Source organism: Rhineura floridana, chromosome 15 (genome assembly GCF_030035675.1).
Source record: "Rhineura floridana isolate rRhiFlo1 chromosome 15, rRhiFlo1.hap2, whole genome shotgun sequence".
NCBI classification, from domain to species: domain Eukaryota; kingdom Metazoa; phylum Chordata; class Lepidosauria; order Squamata; family Rhineuridae; genus Rhineura; species Rhineura floridana.
Genome location: NC_084494.1, coordinates 35482634 through 35508129, shown reverse-complemented (window position 1 = coordinate 35508129; position 25496 = coordinate 35482634). Strand labels below are relative to the sequence as shown.

The 25496-nt window shown below is 50.9% G+C and overlaps 1 protein-coding gene across 1 annotated transcript in view; it reads right to left on the bottom strand.

Moving 5' to 3' along the window:
• The window catches only part of LOC133370681 (protein jagged-1b-like), a 33925-nt gene extending 17035 nt beyond the window's left edge, over positions 1-16890 (bottom strand). Inside the window, exons 1-5 of the mRNA XM_061597325.1 lie at positions 16583-16890; positions 12342-12644; positions 4818-4881; positions 2601-2855; positions 1895-1955 (exon numbers count right to left, since the gene is read on the bottom strand). Of these exons, the coding sequence (XP_061453309.1) occupies positions 1895-1955; positions 2601-2855; positions 4818-4881; positions 12342-12644; positions 16583-16651 (752 nt within the window). The 5' untranslated portion in view covers positions 16652-16890. The remainder of the gene's footprint in view (positions 1-1894; positions 1956-2600; positions 2856-4817; positions 4882-12341; positions 12645-16582) is intronic.
• Between the last annotated feature and the right edge of the window lie 8606 nt (positions 16891-25496).

Genomic DNA, 25496 nt, shown 5'->3' with positions numbered 1-25496 from the left:
CTGGCTCTTTCCTGCCCAAGGGCATCACCTCGGCAACTGTGACAAGCTGTTGGGCTTCCAACTTGTTGGGACTGGCCCAGACGTTGCCTTCTCATGGGGAGGGGGAGAGAATTTGGAAAGCAGGGAAGGAACGAGAAATAACTAAATTCCTGTAATACGTTTACCCCAGGGGAATAGCCAACGATGTTTTACTCAGAGTAGACCTGTTGCAATTAATGGCCCTGTTAGTCATGCCCATTGATTTCAATGGGTCTATTCAGAGCAGGAATAACAGGAACAGAAATTGGCCCTCTGGGGTTTTTCCACAGAATAGTCTGTCATTGATGGAAGTGGGAAGCCGTGGAACAATAAAACCCAGCACGTCGCCATTTCAAGTTTGGTTCTGCTGCAGACAGCCAGTGTGCGGCAGTGATTGGAGAGTTGGACTAGGGCAGGTGTGGGGGGCCTTTGGCCCTCCAGATGTTGCTGAACTACAACTCCCATCATCCCTAGCCACTGGCCATGTTTGCTGGGGCTGATGGGAGTTGCAGTCCAGCAACATCTGGGAGGGCCAAAGGTTCCACACTCCTAGGGCTAGGGAGACCAGTTTTCAAATCCCTGCTCAGCTGTGAAGCTTGTTGGTTGACCTTGGACCAGTCATTTTCTCTCAGCCTAACCTACACCTACCCCGCAGGATTGCTGTGAGGATAAAAGAGTGAGAGTGTATGTCTGTGTGTGAAGAATTCTGTGTAGTGCCACATGCTCTTTGGAGGAAAGAAGGATATTCATGTAATAAACAAACAAGGATGGATATAAATGTAATTATAAAGTTCCTACTACCTCAATATTTGTGATTTTAATGGAGAATGTTACATATTTCTTTATTCTTTTGTGTTTTGGATCATAAGCGGCTTTGCATTTCTTTGAAAATTAGGTGGGGTATCAATTTTAAAAATAATAAAAACCCATTACAGTGCAAAATGCAGCTGCTAGATTGCTCTGTAGGACCACTTACTGTCACCAGAAGACACCTTCATTGAAATAACTGCACTGGCTGCCTATATGCTACTGGGCCAAGTTTAAAGTCTAAGTTTATAAAAGACTCAAGACCAGATTATCTTAGTAACTACCTTGCCCCCTATATCCCCACCTGGTCCCTGAGCTCAGCTGATGAAGCCTTGCTGGCAGAGCCATGAGGTTACAGATAACAGGGCCTCCAACATAGTTGCACCAGCATTATGGAACTCTGTCCCTTTGGCAATTAGAAGGCGCCTCCTATTCTGTGCTTGGCCCTTGAAAACCTCTTTTTATTCAGTCCTTTCCCAACTGAATTGTAGTTTTTAGTTTGCAGCTGATATGATCTGCAATGAAGTATTTTTATTAGACTTTATACTCATAATAAATAAATAAAAATATTACTGCTAGTCTTGCGGAACAGAGGTGCCAGGCAAAGATGGGGCAAGAAATTTAAATCAGTTCATCTTTAAAGGTGAACCTACCAAATTTGCACTTTTTGAAACAATAGGCAAACTGAAACAACCATCCTTCAAAATTTGCATTTCTCAGAATTTTGCAGTTTGGCTCTCTGGGCAAGTAATGTGTACAAAAATACATATATTAGTGAAAATATGCATTGTATTAGGGGAAATTGCTTGCAAAACATGTATATATTAGTCAAAACTAATACAAAATATGTTTATTAGAAGAAATTCGCACTAAAATGCTGACAAATTTTCATGAGAATTTTTTTTAAATTACGAATTGTTGCAGGAATGCGGATGACTTAAGACTGGAAAAATTAAAAGCTTGGAGAACTGAAACGGACCGATTTGTCCATCCCGGGTGCAGGTGCTATCTGCCCACAGACCTTAACCACCCACCCAGTCATTTCTTTAGGATTCCCAGCCCCACTCACCTGCATTCGCCAGGCTCCTCGCAAAACCCGTGCGTTTTGTGACATCCCTGGCGGCAAATTGCTGCAAAAGAAATATGAGTATATGTGGACTACTGAAATCTCAGCGATTCAGAATTCAATCTAGGGTGCTGCTGATATGAAATCAAACTTCCTCCCTCTCTTGCAATGACTGCAGGCAGGCAGAGAAAGAAAAGGATTCCTGGGCATATCCCGAGGGCCCTATGCAGAAGTCACCAACATGGTATGCTTGTGGGTGCAGTGGGGTCCTTGAGGTCTCCCCCCAGATGCCTATAAAACTTCTGAGCTCTTTCCTCACTGCCCCTTTGGTCATGAGATGGTGAGGGTGATTACCTTTTCCTCCTTTGAAAAGTGCACAGAGCTAAAGGAGCAAGTTGCAAGAATGCAGCTCTTTCCCACTTCCTCTTTCAGCTCTCTGGTTTTCAAGGTGCAGATTATCTGACTATAACCCAGAACCCTTGGAAAAGTGAATTATGCGAGCATATACTCTTGCTCTTTCTGTCGCACTGTTGGGAGGTGCACTGGGTCCAGGGGAGGGTGAAGAAGAGAAGTGACCATAGGGGGTGGCGCTCATAGCACTTGCCCAAAAATCCAAATTTGACCACAGGCCTAAAAAGGTTCTCTTCCCCTCCCTGGCCCCATTCTGCTCCTTCTCCTCCCTGCGCCAGCCAGACATCCTGGGACATACCCCGTGTACACTCGTCTCCCGTCCAGCCGTCCAGACAGACCTTGTTGCCCGCAGCGTCGCAGCCATGGTGCCCAAAGAAATCGTCACGGGGGCGGCACAGGAGGTTGCACGCCGGGCCGTAGTAGTGCTCCTGGCAGCGGACACGCACCTGGTAGTCCAGCGAGGTGCTGCGCCCATGATGCCACAAGCTCTGCCAGTCTTCACCTGGGTTCAGCATTCCCGAACGGATCACCCTCTCCATCAGCTGCCCTCCACCTGCAAACGGAAGGCAAGAAGTGGGGGAGGGCGCTGTGACTCATCATCACATTACGGCTGCGTACCTTCAAAGCACATTGAAAGCACATGGTCTCCTCCCAAGGGTCCCGGGAACTGCCGCTTGTTAAGGGTGCTGGGAATTGTAGCTCTGTGAGGGTAAACTGCAGCTCCCAGGATTCTTTGGGGGGAAGCCATGTGCTTTAAATGTATGGCATGTACACAACCCACCTGGATCATTTCCAAGGATAGAAGCAGTTATGATGGCAGCGGAGGACCCAAGACTACTTGGATGCATAGGAATTTAGGAAGATGGCTTATCCTAAATCCGCTTCTTGGTCCATCTAGCTCAGAATCATCTACACTGACAGGCAGCGGCCCTCCAGGGTTTCAGGAAGAACTCTTTCCTAACCCTGCCTGGACTTGACAGGGATTGAAACTGGGACCTTTTTCAAGGCATGTGCCCTCCCGCTGCGCTACAGCCCCGTGTCTGGATGGCACTGCAAATGAGCCCACACGTTTCTAGTCCACAGGAAGATCTATTTGGCTGCCTGCCCATGGATTCCACTGCAAGTCACTGGCAGCATGCCAAACACACACAAAAAAACCCCTCACCACTCACAAATCTATTCTCATTGTCCAGTTTAACAAAAGCTTTCCTTGCCTAGAAGCAGTTAAGAAGTTAACTTTGGGGAAGGGCCGTAGCTCAGTGATGGAGCATCTGCCTTTCACGTAGAAGGTCCCAGGTTCAATCCCCGGCGGCATCTCCAGGCAGGCTGGGAAAGACTTCTCCCTGAAATGCTGGACAGCTGCTGCCAGCCAGTGTTGACAAGACTGAGCTGGATGGACCAATGGTTTGACTTGGTACAAGGCAGCTTTCTCTGTTCCTGAGAGTCCTGCTGGATCAGACCAAAGAAAGTTTGTCTAGGCCATTATCTCGCCAGATGGCTCTGGGAAGCCCACAAGCAAGTTAGGTATGAAGGCAACGGGCCTCCTTCATGGCTGTCCCCCGCAAACCCGGCAACTGGCATTCAGAGATAGACTGGCTCTAAACATGGAGAGTCCATTTCTTACACACCATGGCCCAGCAGGCAAGTAATAATTTGCAGGGTTGCCTTTTCAAACCCAGAGCTCTGTCCCAAATGCAGCTCGGTGGTAAAGACTCCTTCTCTCCTGTGGCAGCTGATGACTCAGTCAGCGGGGCAGTGGAATCCGCTCCGGCTTTTAGTCCAAACTTCCAAGGTGCTGAAGCAGCTTGGACACTTCCTTGAAAGTTCAGGCTAAAACCCGGAGCAGATTCACTGCCCCACTGACACCGGAGCTGCTTCTCTCTTATTAATCAATGCAGCTTCGGTTGGCAACTAGTGTTCACTTGCAGGAAGGAGGGCGGGGCAGGGAGGCCATGATGTCACTCCATCCCAAGCTCCACCTTAACAGCTTGCAGCCCGGCTCTGCAGCCACAAACGCCACCCATCGACACACCTCCTTGCACTCAGGGAAGGCAGGTTTGGCTCAAGGGCCTCCAGCTGCTGATCTTTACCTTGCACAGCATTCCCTTCCGGGCAGCCCTCAGAGGGCTGCATGCCAATAGTGGGTGGGGCCAAAAGCTAAAGTCAGCAGAGCAATGGATGTAAATTTTACCTCTGTACAGTAGAGTAGTTTCTACACACCCTCCCACACATTCCTCTCTATCCATCATCCAGGGAAACAACAGGCACGATCAGAGTTCAAAGACACAGCCCAGCCAGGGAAAAAGGAGGGTGTGAAGCAGAGCCAGTAAGGGGTGTGGCCTCAGGAAAGGGGGTGTGGCTTGGGCAAAATCCTGAGGGCCAGACAGAGAGGGCTGGAGGGCCGCATTCCTGAGGTACCCTGTCCCTGCCTTACACACCCAGGGACCTTACCACAACAATCCTAACCTTGCCCCTGCCCAGGATTTCCCCAGGAGGGGAGAGAGGAGCTCCGTACCTTGGCTGGTGACATCAGTGGCATTGGGAGCGTCCCAGGCTTCCAGAACCAGCGAATACGAGCACTGGAAATAAGAAGGCATTTCGTTACAAGAAACGACTGCGGGCGTTCTCATGCTGGTACTGGCACGCCCCATTTCCTGGGAAGAGCGTCGGGAGAAGACTCTCTTTCCAGCTGCTACCCCAGCAGGTCCGGCCCAAGACGTTTTGCTGCCTGAGGTGAATGGCAAGATGGCGCCCCCTCCCCCAGTGGCGGCTCCGTGTCAGTGGGCCAGTGGAATCCGCTCCCAGGTTTAGTCCGAACTTCCAAGGAGCTCTCCAAGATGCTCAGCTCCTTGAAAGTTTGGACTAAAACCCAGAGCGGATTCCACTGCCCCACTGACACGGAGCCACTGGCTGCCGCTACAACTCACATTCCCTTTACAGAAGCCGACTGGGCAAGCAGTGAATCTTCACTCAGCGATAGCGTCCTCCACAACATCTGGGGCAGGAGGGTAGCTCAGGCGTGGGGGAGAGAGCAACATGTTGGGTCACATTCACAGCTCAGTGCTCCCACAGCAGGGGCTGCCTCTGTTACCTCTCACTGCCAGCATTTTGCCACCTGAGGTAACTGCCTCACTTCAGGGCTGTCTCTGCATATCAGGAAATTTGGGATGAGAGCCTAGAAAGTAGGGATCTGGGGCAGACAGCTGCACCCATTTCAGAGAGATGGAAACTGAGGCACTTGAATGAGGCAAAGGATCAGGGAACAGAATCGGGACTCCCAGGGTCCCAACACACACACACCCCAAAATGTCCTCCTTCATGTAATTACCGCAAGCAACAATTAATCTGCAACTTGGGAGCCAACCACAAGGTGGAAGAACTATAGAGAGGCAATCCAAGAGTTTCCCTGGCTGCCAGCCCCAGAGCTATAGCCCTTGGACATCACTCCCCCTACCCCCCACCATCACACTTCCAAAGCTGGGAAGACTACTCAGAAGGATTGGCTGCATTCCTCACAAATTCCTTCTGCCCACCCAAACATCCAAGTTTTGGCAAAAGGGAGAGGGAAAGGGAGAATCATAGGTGACGATCGCCCCCACAGCTACCCTTTTGCAAAGCCTGGCCTTGCTCACAGGTACAGCAGGCGGAAAATGGGGCACAGCCCCAGGGATCCCCCTATGACCACACAGAAATTTGGATCTGAACTCGGGCCAGATCTGTTGAAACAGAGCTCAGGCTGGGCCTGTATGGAACTAACAATCCAGATCCCAACTTGCAAATCTGTTTTGTGAGATTTCTCAAGCTTGAAAACCCGGCAGAAAATCAACCAGCCCAAGAAAAGCTGAGAGCCCGGTTCCCCCTAAATTGCTACCTGTTGGTGCCCCCAACTTCCTGGTGGGGGAGAAGAAAATATTCTCTTATATGCACAATAACTCCTCTCCTAATATGAACCTACCCGGGACCCTTAGATCTTTCTCTGAGGCCCTTCTCCAGGTCCGTGCTCTGAGGGAGGCTCAGAGGGTGGTGACAAGGGAGAGGGGCTTTTCAGTTGTGTCTCCCTGTCTGTGGAATATGCTCCCCAGTAAGGTCTGCCTGATGCCTTCATTGTCATCTTTTCGGCACCAGGTAAATATGTACGTTTTGTCCCAGGCATTTGATAGATTGAGATGATGTTTTGTTTTAATATACTGCCAAACCTTCCTGCGCCTGCGTGGGGGTGCTATTGCTGTTGTTTTGTTGTTGTTCATTGTTATGTTTTTATGGCGTGTTTTATTTGTTTTAACATTGTGTAAGACACTTGGAAACCTTTGGGTATCAAGTGACAAATACATTGAATAAATAATAACAATAATAGCAGCAACAACAAATGATAACTAAGAGCCAGCACAGTCCACAGGCAGCCTGAGATGAACTCCTCTGCAACCTTGAGAAAATCACAACCTCTGTCCTCTCATCTGTGAAATGGGAACAATAGCAGTGCCTCACAGGGGTTTTCTGAGGGCAACCAGCTCTCAGTTTGATTTCCAGCAAGTGAAATTCAGAAGCTCTCTGCCTCTGATCTTGAAGGTCGCGTGCAGCCACCACAGATGCAGCCACACACCCAAATCCCCTTCCTCTACTGCAACTAAGGGTGCAGTCTGAACCCACTGACCTGGGACTAGGCCCCACTGAACTCAGTGGGACTTACTTTTGAGCAGATGTGGTTAGGATTGCATTGTAAGCCTAACAACAGGTAACTGCAGAAACCACTTAATTTTTCCTGGTTATCCCTGCCTGAACCCCACCCCCCAGCCCCATTTTTCTAGATTGTAAGCCACTGCAGGCAGAGACCTGCCTTCTCGTTCTTTGTAAAGTGCCATGCATGTGGATGGTTCTTCTGCTACTATTAATATTATGACTATACAAACTATATAAATATCTAAACGAATACATTCCTATGATATGTGTAAATAAATAAAAACATTCATATTTATTTACTACAATTAAAACTTTTCAATACTCGGCAGCACAGGCTGTCTCGCTTCTTGCCTAACTCGGCTTATTGAAATCCTTTGGAGCTTAAATGCAGGTAGATAAAGAAAGATGTAAGATGCCAGATGATGAACCCCAAGAACCCTGACCCGGCTGTTGGCCTCAGGCAGAGAGCCAGTTGGTTAGGTTTCAACTTGTTGGCCTGAGATCTGACAGGGTAGGGCAGAATCAGGGGAAACTTCTCTGCAAGATGGACGAGTGAGTGGGATACATTAGACAGGGACCCTGTAGCCTCCCCCCACCAATGCTGTTGGACTCCACCTCCCATCAGCTGCTGCAGCCAGCCAGGCCAATGGTTAGGGACAATGGGAGCTGGCATAGAGCAACATCTGGACGGGTTCCTTGTCTCTGCTTCAGAACTAACGGTCTGTCTGACCCCCAGCAAGGGACGTCCTGCTTCTTTTCACTGGGGTGAGGGTGGGGGAGCTGGACCCGAGGCCAAACTCATTATTGAGCTGGCACAGGGCGGCCCCCTAAAGCGTCAGGAAGAGCTTCCTAGTCACAGGGTGTGATTTCCTGAAAAATGTTCTCATGAACGTTGGGAGATTCAGGACAGACAAAAGAAAGGACTTTTCACACAGCACATCGTTAAACGACAGCGTTCGATCTCACGAGCGGCACTGGCGGCCACCAATCTGGATGGCTTTAAAAGAAGGTTAGACAAATTCATGGAGGGCAAGGCTCTCAACGAGTACTGGCCACAGTGGCTATGTTCTCCCTTGAATGTCGGAGGCAGAGGTATGTGTCTGAACTCCAGTCGCTGGGAATCATGATTCAAGGGGGAGAGGGCTCTTGCGCTCAGGTCCGGCTTGCAGGCTTCCCATCGGGGCATCTGGTTGGCCACTGTGAGAACAGGATGCTGGGCTAGGAGGGCCACTGGCCTCATCCAGCAGGCTCTTCTCATGTACGTCCCCTCACATTTTTAACAGTGCACGCATGTGTTTGTGTGTGAGGGATGTAACAAATAAAGATTTATGCTGAAGTTCAATCTGTCCCCTGGTTTAACACCCTGAATATATTCGGAATACTAAGGAGAAATATTGCCAAATACCAACGCTCCGTCCTAGACTACCCAAGCATGCACAGAGCGCCTTTTCGCCACCTCCAAGGAAACTCAGCTAGAGCTAAAGGGTTAGAGGAGGCAGCTTCCAGGGAGACAAGCAGTCCTGACACCTCTGTCTTAAAAACACTCGCGGGAGGATTTGGGTGCCGTGGGCCTCGCCTAGAGGAGTGCCCGGCTTGTGGAAGACCCTGGTCACAAAACCTGACCAGGTCCCTATCAACAGAGCCGCATAACAGATCCAAAGCGCTATGAAAAATTAAGTCATTATGTGGGGAGGAGGAAACACACTCCTCGGGGAGGGAAGTGACTTGGCATCAATTAAGGAGAGAGACTTTAATTAAGTTATTTATCTTCACATCTCACCTCTTCCCTGCCCTTCCCCCCACCCCCAGGGATGGGCTAAATAACACAAGGAGCTGACATGGAGGGGAGTGGGGGGGTTGTTGGAGGAACCGCAACCCTGCCTTGCCCTCCCAGCAGTGGAAATCCCCATGGAGAGAAACAACCCCATTACGGAATAACCTTCCTGCTGCGCACAGAGATCTGGCGTTGTGAGCCAGCCTTTCAGCAAGTCCATTTCCAGATCCCAACACACAACCCTTTAGAGGACGTAGGCCAGAGTGGTGGCTATTCAGTCTGGAGGATACAGCACTTTGCACATGCTTAGGAGATGCTCACCTTTATGAGACCTTGCTGAGCCCAGCCCTGGCTCTGGGTCACAGGACATACCTACCCTACAAACATGTATTGCTTTGATACCAATGTACCTATTGCTGCTTCCTACACAAAATCCTGGGGATTTGGGCAGGGGGGTAGGATTTTGGGCTTGAGGTGACTTGTCTGATTCCCCACCCCCGGGGATTCATGATGAACAGTGCAATGTTATGCATGTTTACTCAGAAGTAAGTCCCATCAAGTTCAATGGGACTTATTCTCAGGTAAGAGGGTATAGGATTGCTGTCTTGGGCAGGGGGAAGAGATTGCATTTTGCCTAAAAAGGGACAGAGCTGTGGAAGGGCCCTTAAGCCCCAGGCACCTGGTTGGCCACTGTGAGAACAGGATGCTGGACTAGATGGGCCACTGGCCTGATCCAGCAGGCTCTTCTTATGTTCTTATGTTCTTAAGCTGCCTATCAACAGGTAGCAGCACCTGGAGAGCAGACGGTCACAGTCTTCCCCACTATGGGGAGATGGACTGTATTTCTATTTATTTATTTATTATTGCATTTATTTCCCACTTTTTCTCCAAGGAGCTCAAAGTGGCATACATGGTTCTCCCTCTCCTAATTTAATCCCCACAACAACCCTGTGAGGTAGGTTAGGCTGAGAGGCAGCGACTGGCCCAAGGTCACTCAGTGTGGTTCATGGCAGAATGAGGATTTGAACCCTGGTCTCCCAGGTCCTAGTCCAACACTTTAACCACTACATCACACTGACTCTGTTTAAAATCATAATATTTCTAAATTTGCAGCGATATATAAAAGTTAGTGGTGCAAATATTATGTAATTTTTTTTATGATGAATTTCCTCTTTTTGGTGCTGCGTGAAGTGACCACCTTGTCACCCTCTTGGCTTTTAAACCAGTGGAAGACCCAACATTTGCAGAGTAAATTAATATGGGGTACTGAAGGCAGAGGGGTGCCTTTGGCAATTTGCTGGGGGGACCTGTCAGAAAGGGATTGCTGGCTTGAAAAATGACATCTACAAGCAGGTCCCTGTTTTCACCCCTGTAATGACAGAATTTAGGTATGTTTGTGCTTGGGGCAGATGGGGACTCTGGTGCCCCCCCCGACAGTGGGCAGCAGGGGCAGTGTTCCAAGCAGCCCCACAAGGCTGGGTCTAGTCACTACTTAAATTTCCCACAACACCCCAGAGCAATGCTACGTCAGGGGCGCTGTGGGAAATTAAGATGGCAGCTAGACTCCACCTTCCTGCAGAATGCCAGGCTAGGAAATAAAAAAATGAAAGGGGTCCCCAAGGTAGGCTGCTGAGTCCCTAACAAATGCCCAAGGCAGCCAGGTGCTGGCACCCGCCTTCTTTGGGGCGGCAGACCCTCAGCACAACCCTGGCCACAGCTAGGTATTTCCAAAGCAGTTTCCCCAATCTACTCTGAGAGGGAAAGGCAGATGGGTGGAGCAACCAAACACATGCAAACTAATTCAAGCGTGTGTGTTTTTTAAATGCAGAGCCAAAGTAGCCCACACACTTAGCCGGCGTGCCCTTTCAGTGGGAAAAGGCATCCGGGGCGGGCCCCACAGGATCAAAGGTCACCTGTGCTCAGTGACCTTTCCCAGGGCCAGAGGAGAGGTTTGCGCACGCTCCGGACTATGGAGAGCTGCACCAGCTGAGATGATGGAAAGCTAGGACAAGGCCCAGGTTCCGCCCTTTGGCCCTTTCAAAAACAGAATTTGAAAGGAAGAGGCAAAAGGGGGTGCGTGGGTGGGGAAGGAGTAAGGCGTTTCCCTCTCCCCCCCCCCCCGGCAACTGTTTGCAGTTCTGCAACGGGGGCGGAAGAACCTCTCACTGGGAAAACGAGGGTTGCCAGATCCAGACTGTGGGAGGGCTCTTGCGTCTTGAAGAGCGGCTTGGACAGAGAACGGTTGCCATGATGCAGCTTTTCTCCTCCCTGCGTTACAGTGAGTGGAGAAGCGACACTTGGAAGAATTCTCCTGTCGAAGCCACGCTAAAAGGTACAGGAGTGCCCCCAGCTCCTGGGGATTCTGATGCTAGAGCCAAGTCTATCCGCCTCCTGTGGGCATTTGAAGGCAAGGGAACATGGGACTTTGCCTTATACAGAATCAGATCATTGGTCCATTTAGCTCAGTACTGTCTACACTACTGGCAGCGACTGTCCAGTGTTTCAGGCAGGAAGCCTTGCCCAGCCCCATCTGGAGATGCCGGGGACTGAACCTGGGATCTTCTGCACGCAAAGCAAATGCTCTGCTGCTGAGCCAGGGCCCAGTGATTTCCAGCTGCTCAGGCAGTTTCTTGCTGTTCAGGTGCTTATCCCGGTTCCCACTGGGAGAATATCATCAGCGGCCTAATTAATTAGAATAAGGAAATTGGACAGACACACACACACTGTCTCCATGTCTTTGGCATGTGTGAGACGCAGATAAAAGCTCCGGAAATCAATAAATCACTAACGCAGCCAGTTTATACAGAAGCTGTCTTGCCCATTTTATAGGTTGAGCAAGATGCAGCCTCTGCCTCAGTTGCCCCAGGGGAAAAGAGTGTGCAAGCAAAAGTCCATCTGGCTCTCCTTCCCTCTGGCTTTCTTCCACTCCTGCTCTCCCGCCCAGAGCATCTGGGTCCCACTCTGGGAGAAAGAAGCTGGCTCCGATCTCAGAGGGTAGACCCTGCCCCCCCCAACCCTTTAAGAGGAGGAGATCTGCGGGGTGGGGAGGAAATGATATGCAATTGGAAGGACTTAGGCAGCGGGGAGAAGGAAACCTTCCAGGTTTCACTGACCTCTGTACTCCACATTACACCTGATGCAATGTGACAAAGCGTTTTGTGAAGCTTTAAAGCTTGCATACTGGCTTCACTTAATCAAGGCATTTCTCTCTTTTCCCGCATCTCCTCTCCTCCTTGCAGAGTGATGGCAGAGTGGAGGCGAGGGGTTGGGGCTTGGAATTGGAGAGCTCATCTGGAATGAAGTTTTGTCCCTTCCCAGTAAAAGGAAAATTGCTTCCAAAACTGTTCGTTCTATTCCCAGCTCTAGGAGGGGAATGTTGCCTAGTGGCGAGAATCACAGGAAAGTACGGTTCAGCACTGGCACAGGTGAAGCCGGCCCTCTGGCAGGTGCAGAATGCCATTCCCCATCACCACTGAGCATTCTTAGCCAGCCCTGCAGGCATCTGCTGCAGCACTTACTTTTGGAAGCGTTCATAAACGCTATTGCCAGACTAACCCCCCCCCCCCGCAAGACAAGTCAGCTCCTTACCGGCCAGGCAAAGTCGAAAGGGACCACCGCCTTCCCAGTACGGTCTGTGCGCTTCCGGTGACTGGTGGAGAAGACATTGCCCCCTAGGATGGGCGTGGTGGCAGCACCCAAGACGCATGGCCCTCCTGGGAGTGCCCGCAGCTGGTATTCCTTCAGGCAGACCCGGAAGAACGTGTGGCATTGCTCCGCCACGGGGCAAGGGGGATCCAGCCCCCCGCGGCAGCACCGGCCGTCAGCCAGCACCCCCTTCTCGTTGCGGACAAAGAGGAGGTGGAGCTCAAAGGTGCCCGCTGCTTCAGAGACCTGGAGGGGCAGAGCAGAGAGAGAGGCGAGTGGAATGCGAGGCCTGGAAGAGGCACAGGAAAAAGTGGCATCAGAATTCCCCCCCCCCCGTGTGATTGCAATTGCAGCTGCGTTAAGAAGAGCCCTGCAGGATCGGACCAAAAAGGTCCACCAAATCCAGCACTCTGATGCCAACAGCAGCCAGCAGGAAATGCATTTTTCACTTTGTGTTTTCAAAGGAGCTGTTGCCCTCCCTCCTCCCTCCCATTGTACGGGCTTGTTGGGGATTTTAACACACACCCAGAGTGCTGGAAGCTGTTTTGAGTGCCAGGGCTCAGTAGTGAAGTGCATAATAATGGAAAGGGTAGAGTGCAGTTTCCTACCCACAGCCACCAAAGCAGGTAGGGTTTTGAGGTCCCTGAGCATGTGCAGAGAGATGCCCCTTCACTGAAGAGTAGCCCACACAAGAGTTCCAGTCACAATCACACAGATCTTGCACACAGCAGCAACTTCCAGCAGCACCTAGTCTTTCTGTTTGAGTACTTGCTGGTGAAGGAACTTCTCTCTGCACATGCTCAAAGGCATCCAATAAAACATACAGATAAAAGGAAGAGGCAAAGCTCAAACTGGCATGAAAATTTCCCCTTCTTGCTCTTGAATCGCTACCCAGTAATGTTGAATGGATGGCTGTGGCTGTGGCTAAAAAAATGCACCCTGTATATGTCCAGAGACACCCTTGCCATTATTATGCATTTCACATAAGCAGTGAGCCCTGGCACTCAAAATATGTTTTTAAATATGTTTTGAAGTCTTTTGTTTTCAAGATGTTTTCAAGTGCTTTTAATGTTTTTGTCTGCCGCCCTGGGCTCCTTCTAGGAGGAAGGGCAGGATATAAATTTAATAAATACATTAAAAAAAAAAAAGGTTCAGGGGTTGCGTCCTGATTCACAATTAGCCTTTATCTTGGGCCAAGAGCAGGCAAGTCTAGGGACGTGATTTCTGCTTTGTGTGTGAGAGGCTCGAACCCCAGAATTTAATCTCTCTCTGATATCCCCACTTATGAACCATTGGCTAAGAGTGTCTGTCTTGGATGCAAGGGAAACAGATGCCTGTTCAGGTCAAGGGAGGGGAGGAAAGGTTGATCCGTCTCCTACCGCCTTCAATGTTCATAACTGGGGAGGCAAGATCCGCTCTCCCCTGCCCCACCCCAATGAGGAAATCCATCTTCCCCAAGAGATCCAGGGCTTTACTGGAATCATTGCAGGCAGGATTTCACCTCTGCACTCCTGTTTTGCTGAGGGGCCTGCTGGGAGGTTGTTCTGCCTGCCCTTTGAGCCAGATGTGTAGCAGTTATGGTGGCACAGCTGCCAAATCCCAGCACCCAGAATGGATCGCAGCCCCCAGACCCAGCCCACCCTCCCCAGGCCTGCCCCACAGAACTCTGCAGCCTCAGAAACATTGACGCTTCGTGGCGATTATAAACAATGCATTTCTCAAAACACGCACACGCAGCTATCCTTTGTTTCATGTCTGAACATGGAAATCGCGGTCCCAGCAGCTGATGCCCAAGGTGGGAAAGCCCAGAGAGCGTCCTGCCATCTTGCTAAGAGATATGAGGGCCGATCCACTGAAGCAAATGGGAGACATGCATGTGCTCTTGCACGTTTTGAATGGGAGACGTGCTCAGATCCGCTTGTGGACTTTCCATATGGGCATATGGTTGGCCACTGTGAAAATGGGATGTTGGACTACATGGGTCCCTTGTACCCTGATCCAGCCACAGGGTCCTTCTTATGTGCTGCTGTGTTGCGCATTTCCCATTCTTTTCAATGGGTGGTATTCAATTAACATTTGCCTGGAAAAGACCCGCTGAAATTAATTTCAGTGGGTCTACTCTGAGTAAAAATTGGATCCCACCCACAGAGGCTTGTACAGAAAAACGTATCGGTGGGTTGGGCCACCATCTATCAGATCTGTCTTCGCCTCTTAATTGCACCCAAACCTCACTGCCTGAGAGCGACGCCTCGCAGCAGGACCAGCTGTTTATCCAAACCTTCTCTAACCTGCTCTGACATTTGAGGTGCTGGCAGTCCTGAAGTGAGCATGCTCCAGTCATGACGTGAAATTGCCTCTGGAGTGGGGTGATCACTTTCCTCCCAGTCCAGAGATGCAGCTGCCTCTGGGGTGGAGCACAGCAACAGTGGCCTACCACACTGCAGCAGCTTTTGTTGAGAAGCCAAGCAAGATCCCACACCCTCTTCACACCCCGGGGGGGACAACACAGGGAGGTCACATGAGTTTCGCGGAGGTTCCTAGGCTGCCATCTTTGATGGGGGGGTTCTTGAGGCTCTGATTAAGGCCTTGCCTTTATAAGGCTCCCTCAAACAAAAGAGGCGCCCCTCCCCAGTTACAGACTCAAGCCAGCACAGCAGGGGCGGATACACTACCAAAGACACCCCAAGGGCTGCAGCTGGTTCAACACCAAATATGCATCCACACTACAGACTTAACCAGTTTAACCAGGTTTCCTCCTCAGGGACCGGGAACTCTGGGAACTGTAGTTTTGTAATGGGAAGGGGGGGCTGGGAGAAGCTCTAACAGAGAAATCTAGCTCCCCCTTTAAAATGGAAAATGGAAATGGACTGCCTTCAAGTTGATTCCAACCTATGGTGGCCCTATGAATAGGGTTTTCATGGTAAGCGGTATTCAGAGGGGGTTTACCATTGCCTTCCTCTGAGGCTGAGAGGGAGTGACTGGCCCAAGGTCACCCAGTGGGCTTCATGGCTGTGTGGGGATTTGAACCCTGGTCTCCCAGGTCGTAGTCCAGCACTCTAACCACTACGCCACAATAAATAACCTGCAATAATAATAATAACCTGCACAACAATAAAACCTGCAATTCCCAGGCTTCGTTAGGGGGCAGGGAGGTTGTTGTTCAACGGTATATTAGGCAAGCTTTTGGTGCACTAATGCCACTCCCCCCAGCCTAATCCTGCACATGTATACTCAAAAGCCAGCCCCCAATGGAGCTTACTCTCTAGTAAGTGTATTTAGGATTCCAGTCTCTCATCCAAGCCCCAAGAAAGTTCCCCCTATGAGTGCCACCTCTTTCCCGGTTCAATCCTCACCCCATAAAAATCCTCCGCCCTCCCTCCCCACCCCTTGCAGTACCCTCTGGTTCCAAGACACAAAATGAGCTCCTAGCCTGTCCAACAAGCAGGCATTACTCAGAGGAAGACCACCTCTCTGCCTGCCCTACTGATGTTCACCAGCCTGTGGCTTGCTGGGCAGGGAAGCCACCACACCTAGATCGCCCACGGCAGAAGACATCCTTCTGTCAGAAGGGGATCCTCTTTCCATACCAGGGCGGGAGGGCAAGTGGCCTTCGATGTTGGCAGCGGGGGTGGTGGTCCTGAGGTGCCATGTTCAGCTTTGCTTGGGGCTGAGAGCCTCAGGGCGGGGGTGGGTCATATCCGGGCAAAAGAGAGACAGGCGCACGCCAGCCAGCCCGATGTTCAGCCATGCCCATGCGCCGCTGCCCCAGGGGCTGAGCGCAAAGGTGCGCTTTGATCCCTGGCCAGAGCATTCCCTACAGAGAGGAAAGGGGGGCAGAGACTACCTCCCCCCGGAAAAAACTTCCCCCAAAGAGATCGCAGAGCCCAACGCCCCAGGTGCGAATGTCGGGGCAGACGAGGGCTCGGCTAGCTTGGGATGCCATGAAAAGTTGGCATCTGCCCCCCCTCCGCCCGGGCTGCGTGCCGCCCCCGATCCCCTTCCCTGAAGTAACTGCAAGCCCCCGGCGCCGCCCCAAGAGCCAGCGTCCGGAGAGCCTCTCGGGAGGCTAGTCCCCCCCTTGCCAAGTTTCCTCTTCGGGGCGCAGCCCAGACGGGCACGTTGCGCGGCGCAGGGGCGCCTTGGCCCGAAGACAGGGCTCGGCCGAAGCGGGCGGGCGGTCTCACCTGGGGCCTCTTGTGCAGCAGGAGCAGGAGGAGGAGGGTGCAGACAATGCCAGGGGTCCTCAGCCTCATCGTGGCGGCGGCGAGGAGCGGGCGAGGAGCGGGCCACTTGCCTCTCCGCCCCGGCCGGCCCCCAGCGCAGGGAAAGGGAGCCCCTGGCGCGCCGCGCAGCGCCGGGCATCAAGGAGCCAGGAACCAGGGCCAGGCCACGCCGCCCGAGGAGCCGGAGCGTGCTGGTGCTGCCGCTCGCCCGGCAGCCCCACGCCCTCGCCGCTGCCTCCTCGTCGGGGAGCCCAGCTGGGTCTAGGAGCGGCAGCGGCGGCGGCTGCGCTCGGCTCAGCTCGGCTCGGCGGGGCTGGCTGACATCATGCGCGCCGGGGGTGTGGCTGTGTGCTTGCCGCCGCCGCCCAGGCCCCTTTGCCGGCTGTGGCTGAGCAAAGGCGGTGGCGAGGGCAGCGGCAGCTTCTTTTCCCGACCCTCCAGGCAGGCAGCCGGGGCTTCCAAGGGGGGCGGGGGGCTGCGGCTTCTTGTGCCCTGCCAAGGGGTGGGATGGACGGATGGATGGGGCCCCGAGCTGCTGCCGCCAGGGCAGAAGGCACGAAGGAAGCGGCTTCCTACCGAATCAGATCATCGGACCATCTAGCTCGGTAATGTCTGCACTGGCTGGCAGCGGCTCTCCAGGGTTGCAGGCGAGGGAGGGCCCCAGCCCTCCTTGGAGCTGGTGCCAGCAAAGCGGGGGCTCTGCCGCTGAAGTACGGGTTTTCATCTAAAACTAAAGTAAGCGCCCAGTCCTCACGGTCCTTGAGAGGAACAGGCACGGAGGAAGCTGGCCTTCTACCGAGGCCATGGGTCCATCTGGCTCAGTCTTGCCTACACTGACTGGCAGCGGCTGTCCAGGTCTCAGACCAGGAGTGTTTTCAGGCTCTAGCCAGTAACGTTTGGCAAATTTAGTCACAGCTTTTTTTGCTATGGGGTTGAGAATGCCATCCTTGTTAATGCCTTCTCCCAGAACAGATATCCCTAGGAGCCAATCAGCACGAAAGGGGAGAGTGTTAGCTACTGAGAAGAGTCTTCTCAGTGGCTAACACATTCCCCTTTCAGGCTGATTGGCTCATAGGTAGTAGTGTAGTGGCAAATTCAGAAGTGCAGGGTCCCTTCATGTTAATCATAGCCATGCCCCCTCCCTGTTTTTTTGCTGTGGAGTTGAGAATAAGATCATTGATAATGCCTAGGAACCAATACACATGAAAGAGGAGAGTGTTCGCTACTGAGAAGAGCCTTGTCAGTGTTTGACTCCCCTCCTTTCACTCTGATTGGCTCTAATCAGCAGAAAAGGACAAGGAAGCATGTTAGAAGACTCTTCTCAGTGGCTAACACATTCCCTTTTCAGGCTGATTGGCTCATAGGAACTGGAGATATAGGGACCCTGCTCCCCAAAAAAGTAAGGTGTCTAAGACCCCCGAGACCCTGGACGCCTACACCCCTGGCTCTAGCCAAAGATTGGGGGGGGGCTTCTGCACGCGGAGCAGCTGCTCTGCCCCCGAGCCAGGGCCCTTCTGCCTGCAAGGGTGTCTGAGGAGGAACAGCTCTGTGGGGTGGAGGCAAATGCTTCAGGCCACCTGGTCAGACAAAGTCGTGGGAGCCCACAAGGCCAGCAGCAGCCCCCTTTGCTAGGCCAGAGGTTGCTGGGGTCCCCCGACCTCCAGAGGGCCACCGGTTTCCCTTCCCGCCCAACCCCAGTCTCCGGAGTCCGAGGGCCCCGGTGGGCTCCACTCGGCTTCAAGGGCGGTCCTCCAAACGCTGCTGGGCTCCAAAATGGCCAACGGCCAGAGGAGGGGTCGCAGGCTGGCCCACATCCGGATGGCCGCGCCTTCCCTGCCATGCAACCTGCATCTCGTCGCTTGCCTGGCTGAAATCAGTGAGCCCCTGGTGGGTGAAATAAGCGCCGGCCTCGCCAAGGCCTGGAGGCAGACGGAAAGCACGCGGCACAAGGGCCCCGCTCACCTTTTTCTTCCTTCCTTTCTTTTTTCCAGTTGCAATTTTTAAAGAAGGAAAGACCCAGCTTTGATCATCTGCTTTCACCCAAGATAGGGGATGGGCAGCACTCCCTGACTGGGGGTCTCCAAGCAGAGGCTGGGAGAGCCCTCCCTTGGCTCTGGATCACCAGAATTGAGGGGAGGTCAAGATCTATGGCTTACAAGACCCCCCTTCCACTCTAGGAATCATTCCATGGGGTAGGGCAGCCCTCCCCCCTAATCAGTCAACAATTGGGCCTTTGAGGGACAGTCCCAAGATAGAGCAACGATTAAAAAGGGGGTTGCCAACTTTGAAAGTGGCCTTCTGCGCTGTTGCTTGCAGCAGCAGCTTGAGTTGCAAGGATTAGTAACGTTTTAAATTTTATTTACTTATTACATTGATACCCCGCCTTTCCTCCAAGGAGCTCAAGGTAGCACACATGGTTCTCCATCCTCTCCATTTTATCCTCACGACAACCCTGTGAGGTAGGCTAGGCAGAAAGAGAGTGACTGGCCCCAACATCACGCAGCAAGCTTCATGGCTGAGTAGGGATTTGAACCCTGGCCATCCAGGTCCTAGTCCAACACTCTAAACGCTACACCATACTGGCTCTCACACCACCACATAACCACCACATAAACACAGCAACTAAGGTTGGTTGCAAAATTGCCAACCCTAATTAAAACTAAACCCCTTCCCCCAGTTGTTAAGAAATAGGTACCACTGAGCTTAATTGATCCTACTCCCAGGAATGTGGATATAGGATGGCAGCCTGAGTTGACTCAATATCCTTATAGCACTCTCAGGAAGAAACTAATCAAACTGTTGTTGGACAGAGCTTGGACCAATTAGGACATTGTTAAAATAATTTGCCTCAACTGAGAAAAATTTATTATACAGTATTCACATTTTCAAAATGTGCTGTAGCAACACATATATGTTGAGAATATTAGTTTGACTTTGTATGTGACCTCAGTACAGCATGTGAAACATCCTGAGGACTTGTACCATGTTAACTGTACTGTTGCTTTTTCATGTTTGTTTGCTAAAAAAACAATAACATATAACATTTAAGAACATAAGTCTAATCTTATAAGAACATAAAAAGAGCCTGCTGGATCAGGCCAGTGGCCCATCTAGTCCAGCATCCTGTTCTCACAGTGGCCAACCAGGTGCCTGGGGGAAGCCCGCAAGCAGGACCCGAGTGCAAGAACACTCTCCCCTCCTGAGGCTTCCGGCAACTGGTTTTCAGAAGCATGCTGCCTCTGACTAGGGTGGCAGAGCACAGCCATCACGGCTAGTAGCCATTGATAGCCCTGTCCTCCATGAATTTGTCTAATGAATTTATCACAGCAAATGCCATACGCTGTCAAACTGGGCATCTTTATATTAAGATAACCCTTCAGAAAGATGGGCTTCCTACATGCACCCTGCTTGTTTGTCTGTTTTGTTTTGTTTTTGCTTTGGGTTCAGTTTAATTCTTGATTTTATCTACTTACAGTAGCAATGAAGTCTTGTAATAACCTAACTGATTAAACAATAAATCTTTGATTGACTGATCTCATATCTATCTCGGTATCTTCCTGTATACACACACAGCTAGAGAATGACCGTTGTTCTGCCTGTTTATTCCTTATCGGTTGCCATCAATGCGCTTGGCACCTTCCGAAGCAACAGAAGGAAAAAGAGTTTGCAAGCTGGTTTTTTTTAAGTGTGGGAGACAGTAAAGGGAGAGGTCATCTTTTAATTCTGGTTGATGAACAGTTCTGTGAAATGCCAAAGCCTGCACACTTATTCATCTCACCTAATTCAGCCCAGTCAGAGGTATTCTTTTTATCCACTTTTATACCTTCCATCCCGCTCTAAAATTAAGCTCCCAATTCTCCTGATTAATTCCTCTTGACGTAGAGCTTTTTGTCACTCAGACGCACACTCCTTCTCTGGCGACAATAGCCGACCCCAGTAAAGTGCATCCCTGTAACTCTGCACATTCCTTACTGATCCTTAACATACTGCCTGCGGGTGTCCTATCCTGCTCATTACTTACAAACTTCCCTCACACATACTGTAAAGAGAGTCTTAAGCCAGAGACAGGATGCAGTCTCCCGCTGTGGGCTACCACCAGTAAAGGCAACCCTCCCTCCTGCAGATAACTCTTAGAACTTGTTTTTAGCACGGATATTTAAATCGGCTCCTGCACTATGCTTGCATTTTAAACGGGAAACCAGCCAAGTCTTGTAGCACCTTAAAAGCTAAGAGATTTATTGTGGCAGAAACATTTGTGCATCTCATGAAATGGTCTCTGGTCCACAAAAGCTTATGCCTCAAATAAATCTGTTAGCCCAATAAGACTTTGGTGGGGTCTTTTGCAACAGACTAACATCAGTGTTTAAAGCCCTAAATGTCTTAGGCCCCAAATATGGAAAGACCACCTCCTTCCTTACAGACCCTCTCTGGAGTTGAGGATCAATAGAGGGGCCCCTCTGGGTAGTTTGGCTGCCCTTAGAAGTTCGGGGATGGCCTTTAACCTGTGGAATGCCTTCCCCACAGAGATGCATGTGGTACCTTCATTGTATAGCTTTCATTGCATGCTGAAGACGCACCCCTTTACCTTGCCCTTTGACACATGAGATCTAGATTTCTAGGGTCCACTTTACTTTTCTAATTTTAAATTTGATTTTACTGGTTTTAATCTTGCTTTTTTACATTGTTGTAACCTGACCAGGGACCTTCCTGTGAGGTAAGAAATCTCAAAACACTACTACCCCCACCATCATCATGCCCTCTGGGATTTCAAATATAAAATGAGGGTCACGTTGCCTGCTCTTTAGAATTTGTTGCAATTTAAATATAGATTTGGCGTAGTTCTTGCAGTTGGTCCTGCAGTTACGCATGACATAAACATGAGCAGTCAGAGGTGCTTTATAGTGTCTTGTGAACACAGTAAAAAAAAGACATTATTCTTTCTAGTGCACATGAGAGAAGCCCTGAGGATGCTTCTAGTATCATGTATAAAGAAGCCTCATCACTCATAAAAGAAAACGAGCTGGTGCAAATTCTCCAGCCCCTCCCCCCATGAAAGCCATTTCTGACTCTCTAAAATGGGCTCTTTAATCTGCATCCCTTCATGTGATCCGATAATAAGTCATTAAAACAAAACACAGGTCATGGTACCCAGTGCATAGCCATTCAGCTCTGGGAACCTCTCCAGGACATAAATCCGACTCCAGATACAGTAAGTCGAATGCAGCTCCCCAACTGGATTGCATATTCTGTTTGTTGTTATGCGCCTTCAAGTCGATTACAACTTATGGCAACCCTATGAATCAGTGACCTCCAAGAGCATCTGTTGTGAACCACCCTGTTCAGATCTTGTAAGTTCAGGTCTGTGGCTTCTTTTACGGAATCAATCCATCTCTTGTTTGGCTTTCCTCTTTTTCTACTCCCTGCTGTTTTTCCCAGCATTATTGTCTTTTCTAGTGAATCAGGTCTTCTCATTATGTGTCTAAAGTATGATAACCTTAGTTTCATCATTTTAGCTTCTACTGACAGTTCTGGTTTAATTTGTTCTGACACCCAATTATTTATCTTTTTCACGGTCCATGGTATGCGCAAAACTCTCCTCCAACACCACATTTCAAATGAGTTGATTTTTCTCTTATCCGCTTTTTTCACTGTCCAACTTGCACATCCATATATGGGGATTAGGAATACCATGGTCTGAATGATCCTGACTTTAATGTTCAGTGATACATGTTTGCATTTCAGGGCCTTTTCTAGTTCTCTCATAGCTGCCCTCCCTACTCCTAGCCTTCTTCTGATTTCTTGACTATTGTTTCAATTTTGGTTCATGACTGTGCATATTCTAACACTACACCTAATGCAGAGTGCCTTTCTCGCAAGGGAAAGTCATGTCCTCTGTCTCTCACACACACACACAAGAGGAAAATGGTCTCTGATAATCCAATGTAGAGTGCCTTTCTCCCTGGGGAAAACAAATGATAAAAACCACAACTCTGCCAGGAGCAAATTGTCTCTGGGGATGTACAGAGTGCCTTCCCCTTCTGACAGGAAATGGCGGTTTAGAGAAATGGATGTAAGGTCCAGAAGAACTTCCACTTGCGATGGACAATGCCATCTTCCTTTCAAACACCTTTGTAGAGAGTAGGAAATAATGGAAGCCTCAAATGCATCCTTCCCCCTCCAGCTTTGTATTCGCTCATCCTTTCAGCTGGGCCACAAGAATGACATTCTGCTCCATTGTCAACTCAGAGGGAAGGAGCGGCTGATCTAAGCTGGGAAGATAACCCCCCCGCCCCCCAAGCCTATGCAGCTCTCTTCACCCTGCCCCCTTTTCTGTTTATTTAAGGCATTAACCAAAGCTGCCCCACTGGCATCTCCCTGCTGCAGATTCTCATAAAGCCCCTTTTGTCCTCTTAGAAAAGGGAGGAGGGGAGAATAGGCTTGAAAACTGGGGAAAAGAAAAGCCCCCACTGGTCACAGCCAAGGGTCAGGCCTTTCTCAACCCTCTCCCACCTCCAACATGGAATTAACCCTCAGCTCACCAAGAGGCAGTGCTTACAATTGCCTTGAAACAACAGGGAAGAGGCTCACAGCAATCAAGAAACCCACCCTCCTTCTCTGTCAAACGTTTGCTCTGAGCCTTTTCTGGAGGGGATGCACATTAGGGGGGGTCATTACAGACAAACATTGGTACGAGAAAGGCAATAACTTGTAACATATCCTAGGGATGACTCCTAGCATTAAAAATATTCCAGCAGGGCTGAACCTTGAAGGAGGAGGTAGGTAGGGGGTGTGCGTGCAGGAGAGAGAACGCTCTATGGAAGAGAAGGATGATGGGGTAGGATACAAATCAACTCCTCCCCCACCCATGTCCCCGAACGGGAAGTGTGAGATGACTTCCTTTGGATGGCAGGGACCACTTCCAAGGTACCTCTTCCCACGAAGACGGCCAGGTTGCGTAGGGAAGCAGCCACCTATTCTTGCACAGCAGGGTGCAAGTGCATGGGCACTTACCAATATGACCCATCCCTCCCTGACCCTGTCCGTGCTGACAGAAGCACAACCAGGGATTCCAGGTCTATCCCCCTGCTCCAAGCACCACAGCGAGACAGGCAAGAGCCTCAACGTCAGCCCCGCCAGCTGCCTCCAGCGGGGAGATTTGGCCTGCTTTGGCCATGCCTGACAGCTCCTTATCCAAGCAACCTTCAACATCTCCTCCCGGGAGGGACATTCCAGCATGCACAATCTGACATTTGGCCTGGCTCCAGCTCCAGCATGAACCTGTTTCTTCTTGCCTTCCTTTCCACACCTTGGAAACGCTTCCTTCCTCTCCCTTTATAGCATTCTTCCGAGGTGGGGAAAGCAGGGAAAGCCTTCAAGTACATGAAAGGTTGCCACACAGAGGAGGGCCAGGATCTCTTCTGGATTGTCCCAGAGTGCAGGACACGGAATAATGGGCTCAAGTTGCAGGAAGCCAGATTTCAACTGAACATCAGGAAAAACCTCCTAATTGTTAGAGCGGTACCAATGACCTAGGGAGGTGGTGGGCTCTCTAGCACTGGAGGCCTTCAAGAGGCAGCTGGACAGCCACCTTTCGGGAATGCTTTGATTTGGATTCCTGCATTAAGCAGGGGGTTGGACTTGATGGCCTCGTAGGCCCCTTCCAACTCTACTATTCTATGATTCCTCCTGGCTTCAGACTTTCCTCCTCAAGAACAAGCACTCTCCATGCAGACCCGTCTGTCCAGAAAGCCGCCTACCTCAGACCCGATGTGGGCTGGAGGAGATTCTGGGACACGTGGCCGGGTACACCCACTTGGGTCATGCACTCCAGGCTGCACGCCGGGGGGGGGCTATGTTTGTTGAGAGCTGGTCCGTTAGAGCAAGAGGGGCACTACCCTTCCAAACCTGCTTGCCTTTGGTCCTAGCCAAGCCATCGTGCCTCAAGGCAGGTTTGTGGCTCTGCCTGTCAACTTCCTCCTCCTCAGTTTCAATGCTGCCCTTGCAGAACTCCCTTGCAGGGAGGAGGATGGGGAGAAAGCCAGAATGAGTTGGCTCCGCTTGCTGTTGGCTCTGGCTCCACCTGCTGCTTGGGTGCCCTACCAGGCTAAAGGGGCACCTGCCACCACCGGGTTGAGCGTGCGCTGTAGACCGGAGGGGGTGGGAGACCTGCGGCCCTCCAGATGCTGTTGGGACTCCAGCAGGGCCAATGGTTAGGGATGATGGGAGTTGTAGTCCACCAACATCTTGGAGAGCCCACAGGTTTCCCATCCCGTGGTGGACAACACAGCAAGCCCCTGCAGCACCGAAGATGATCAGTACAGATTGGCGGACAAGGTGGCTTTCAGGGAAGCTTATCCCATTGCTGATATTCATTAACAAGGACCACCCACCCCACCCCTGGAGCAGAACCAATGAACTGCCAGAAAGGCAGAAACGGAACTCCCTAACCCCAGCCTCCTTCATCCCGAGCCGCTTTGGGTTGTGAACTGAACAAGATTCTGGGCTTCCCCCAGGCACCTGGTTGGCCACTGTGAGAACAGGATGCTGGACTAGATGGGCCACTGGCCTGATCCAGCAGGCTCTTCTTATGTTCTTAAGATTACCTGCCCTTCCACCACCCTATCCAGGAAGACAATTTAGACAATCAGCACAATCATTTCACGATACTGGAGAAATTGCATATATACTCCCTGCATAGAAAACTAGCATATTAAGCCAACTCTTCCCTTATGCTGAGAGCCAGTGTGGTGTAGTGGTTAAGGTGCTGGACTACGACCTGGGAGACCAGGGTTCGAATCCCCACAAAGCTCACTGGGTGACCTTGGGCCAGTCACTGCCTCTCAGCCTCAGAGGGAGACAATGGTAAACCCCCTCT